Source organism: Buceros rhinoceros, unplaced genomic scaffold, assembly GCF_000710305.1.
Source record: "Buceros rhinoceros silvestris isolate BGI_N320 unplaced genomic scaffold, ASM71030v1 scaffold12534, whole genome shotgun sequence".
NCBI classification, from domain to species: Eukaryota; Metazoa; Chordata; class Aves; order Bucerotiformes; family Bucerotidae; genus Buceros; species Buceros rhinoceros.
In genome coordinates, this window is record NW_010410095.1 from 531 (window position 1) to 3580 (window position 3050).

Sequence of the window (3050 nt, forward strand, 5' to 3'; positions counted from 1 at the left end):
AGGGAAAAGGATTGCTAATGCCAGGAACTCATTGTGCTGCTGGCCAGGCCCGGCATGGAGTTGCAGATGAGATCTGACCACAGCTTCGCAGGGTCTGGTGCTTTCCAAACCAGTCAGAGCAATGTGCTGCTCTGGAGAGCATCCCCTGCACATCCTTGAGCAGGAAGACCTGCAGTGACAGTCCCTTGTGCTCTTCCTCGTGATACCGTGAGGAGAAAAAGACATTTCAGGGGCACAAGAGGGAAATTGTCTCCTGAGCCTGGGAGGGACTATGAATCCAGCAGGGCCGGTCTGTCCCTGCATGTTTACTCTCTGTTGTCACCCGGCAGATCTGCTGACACCGGATCAGCTGGGGGTGATTTTCAAGGCAAGCGGATGCGACCAGCAGGATCAGAAAATAAATTGTGATGGTTCTTTACACTACCGAACGATCACCGGCCAGTGCAACAACAGGTGAGGGGGCTGTGTCAGCAGGAGGATGGATGGAGGGATGGAGAGAGGGATGGAGGGAGGGAGGGATGGATCCTCCACCAGTAGAACTAGACCCACGTCTCCAAGGACAAGCTCTGTAGGATGCCTTTTTTAGGGTTTTACACCCCCACAATGTTCTTCCCTAAATGTGTGGAGCTTTTAATCACAGTCTTGCCTCGAGGGTTCTTGGTGGTTTACATGAACTGGTTCTTTGGCCCAATGTGAACAGCTCTGTGTTGGGGACCGATTCTCCAGCCCAGAGTCTCTATCATCAGGCTGCATCCTTCTTCTTTCTCCTGAGCTTTGCCTGGCTCTGCCCCATTGCAGGGTCTCAAAGGGATTCCTGACCCGAACCTGACTGTCTCCCTGCCCCACATGGTGCGTAGGAGGGAATCTGGGCACAGGCACTGGGAGAGTGCACCTCCTGCATGTCCCATGGTTGGACAGAGAGGCATGACTGCAGCGTGAGAGGCAAGGGAAGCTGTGCCCGACAGTGGAGTGTTTTAAAAGGGACAGTATAGGGGCATTCCCCGTCCCTCCCCTCCTACCGGAGCATCTCCTGGGAGCCCTCAGGCAGGAGAAGGACTTCAGACAGCTCTGCCGCCCTAGGGGATGCTTTAGCCTTCAGGTATCTCTATAAGAAATAGGGAGAGAGCTACCTGCTTCATTCAGGAGAGGGCTCTGGGCTCTGGGACAGGACATGTCCCTCACGCCTGAACCACGCCCCGAAGCCCTGGAGAAGGTGGGCTCAGCTGGGCCCTGTGCTCTGTGTCCCTCCATTTCTTGGCCCTAGGCAGCATTACCCCCGTGGTGTGTGACAGGCAACCGGAGAACACATCTTATACATGCACCCCTAATTACCAGTATCATTAGTCTAACTAAGGCTTTAATGCTCTAATGAAACTATAACACACAGTCCCGTGACAGCGTATCACTCCAGTGACAGTCCAAATCACCCCAGCGCTGTTAAAGGTCACTGGTAACACTGTTAAATGCACGGGCTCAAGTCTCTGCCCCTCTTCTCTGATGGTGAGCTTTCACCTCTGTTTCCCACCCACGGTCTGAGGCCGAGGGCCCTTCTTCAGGCTGGATGACACAAGGAGTCACCAATGACCTCAGTTCTTGCCTGGGAGAAGCTGAGGCTTGGTGCCTACTATTATTATTTATTGTTGTTGTTGTTGTTGTTAAACCTGAGGCTTATTGATAGCACCAGACCCACGGGGCTGCAGCAGCTCCCTGACCGTCGTGCATCGCCACGTGGCCCCATTCCCAGGTTGCTGTCTCTCTCCACGTCCGTGAGCTCTTGGCCCTGCCATGATCCTAGTGGCACTAATAGTTGCTGTTCTTCCACTCACTGCAACAGGAGATACCCATCTCTAGGAGCTTCAAACACAGCCCTGGTCAGATGGCTGCCAGCAGAATACGAGGATGGCGTGTCTGTCCCCCGCGGGTGGACAGAAGGAAGGTGTTTCTCTGGATTCCCCCTTCCACTGGTAATGTTTGTAGCACTCGTCTGAAAATGCAGTATCGGGGCTCAGGGGTTTCCAGTCCTTGATAGATCACAGGCATCAAAGTGCCCGTCCACCAGCTGCCGTGGTGGGGAGGAGGTTAAATTCACCAGCTTCAGGCTGATCAGACGAGAACCTCCAGGGTGATCTAACAGAAATGCTCTCTGACTCCGGTGCTTTCAGGAAAAGCAAGGGAAGACTAATCTGATTACTGCAGAAGCGCAGGATAAAGAGAGAATTACACAATGTGTTCTTCTAAATTAAGTGCGTTTAAGCCGAAGTAATTTACTCACCGTTTTTGATTTGGCTTCTGGAAGCTGCTTGTCACCTGAAAAGCGATATGCCAGAGGACAAAATGAACAAGTGAATCCCTAGAATAAAAGATATTCAGCTAGAAATTCTGCGTGGGGGTCCATGGGCGGGCTGATCTGTGAGGGGGTGTGCGGCTCTCGTGGTCCTGGACGGGAGCAGGGACACTGCGATTTGCTTTCTGGTCACTTGTGAATTTTTGCTGATGAGCCTGTGAACTGATGCACCCGTTTGTACCGATCGTTTCCCAACACACGCGTTCCACCTTCACGACCTGCAGGTTCGAGAAGTGTCAAACAGGATCGCTCGCTTCCCCCCCGCGCAGCTGAGGATGGACCAGCAGAGAGCACGGATGTTCATGCAGTGGGGCCAGTTTATTGACCATGACCTGGATTTCAGTCCCGAGACCCCAGCAAGAGTCACCTTCAGTGGCAAGGTGGACTGTGCCACCAGCTGTGTCAAGCAGCCCCCTTGCTTTCCCATCAAGGTACAGCCGGCCGCCTTCTTTCAGGGAAGAGGGGACGAGGGTACCTGCCTTCCAACCAGGAGATGTTGGTGGCCCTGACAGTTCTTGGCCATCCTCCCAGAGCAGGCCAATGGGGTCAGACCGCTCTCAGTAAGGTGGCGGTGCTAGGTCCCCCGGGCTGTCCCCAGATGTCACAGCCTCTCTTTGCCCCATTTCCAGCCATTGACCCATCTCTCTCAACCACAGGGCTTTGCTTTGGGGATGTGGGGCAAAGACAACCTGGGTGATGCCTGGAT

At 53.8% G+C, this 3050-nt stretch overlaps 1 protein-coding gene across 1 annotated transcript in view; it reads left to right on the forward strand.

Moving 5' to 3' along the window:
* Window positions 1-329: 329 nt before the first annotated feature.
* Window positions 330-3050, forward strand: part of LOC104492875 (eosinophil peroxidase-like) — a gene marked incomplete at its 5' end in the record, with an annotated part of 12314 nt that continues 9593 nt past the window's right edge. The window contains 3 exons of the mRNA XM_010135479.1: window positions 330-453; window positions 1835-1964; window positions 2569-2775. Coding sequence (XP_010133781.1) covers window positions 330-453; window positions 1835-1964; window positions 2569-2775 — 461 coding nt within the window. The remainder of the gene's footprint in view (window positions 454-1834; window positions 1965-2568; window positions 2776-3050) is intronic.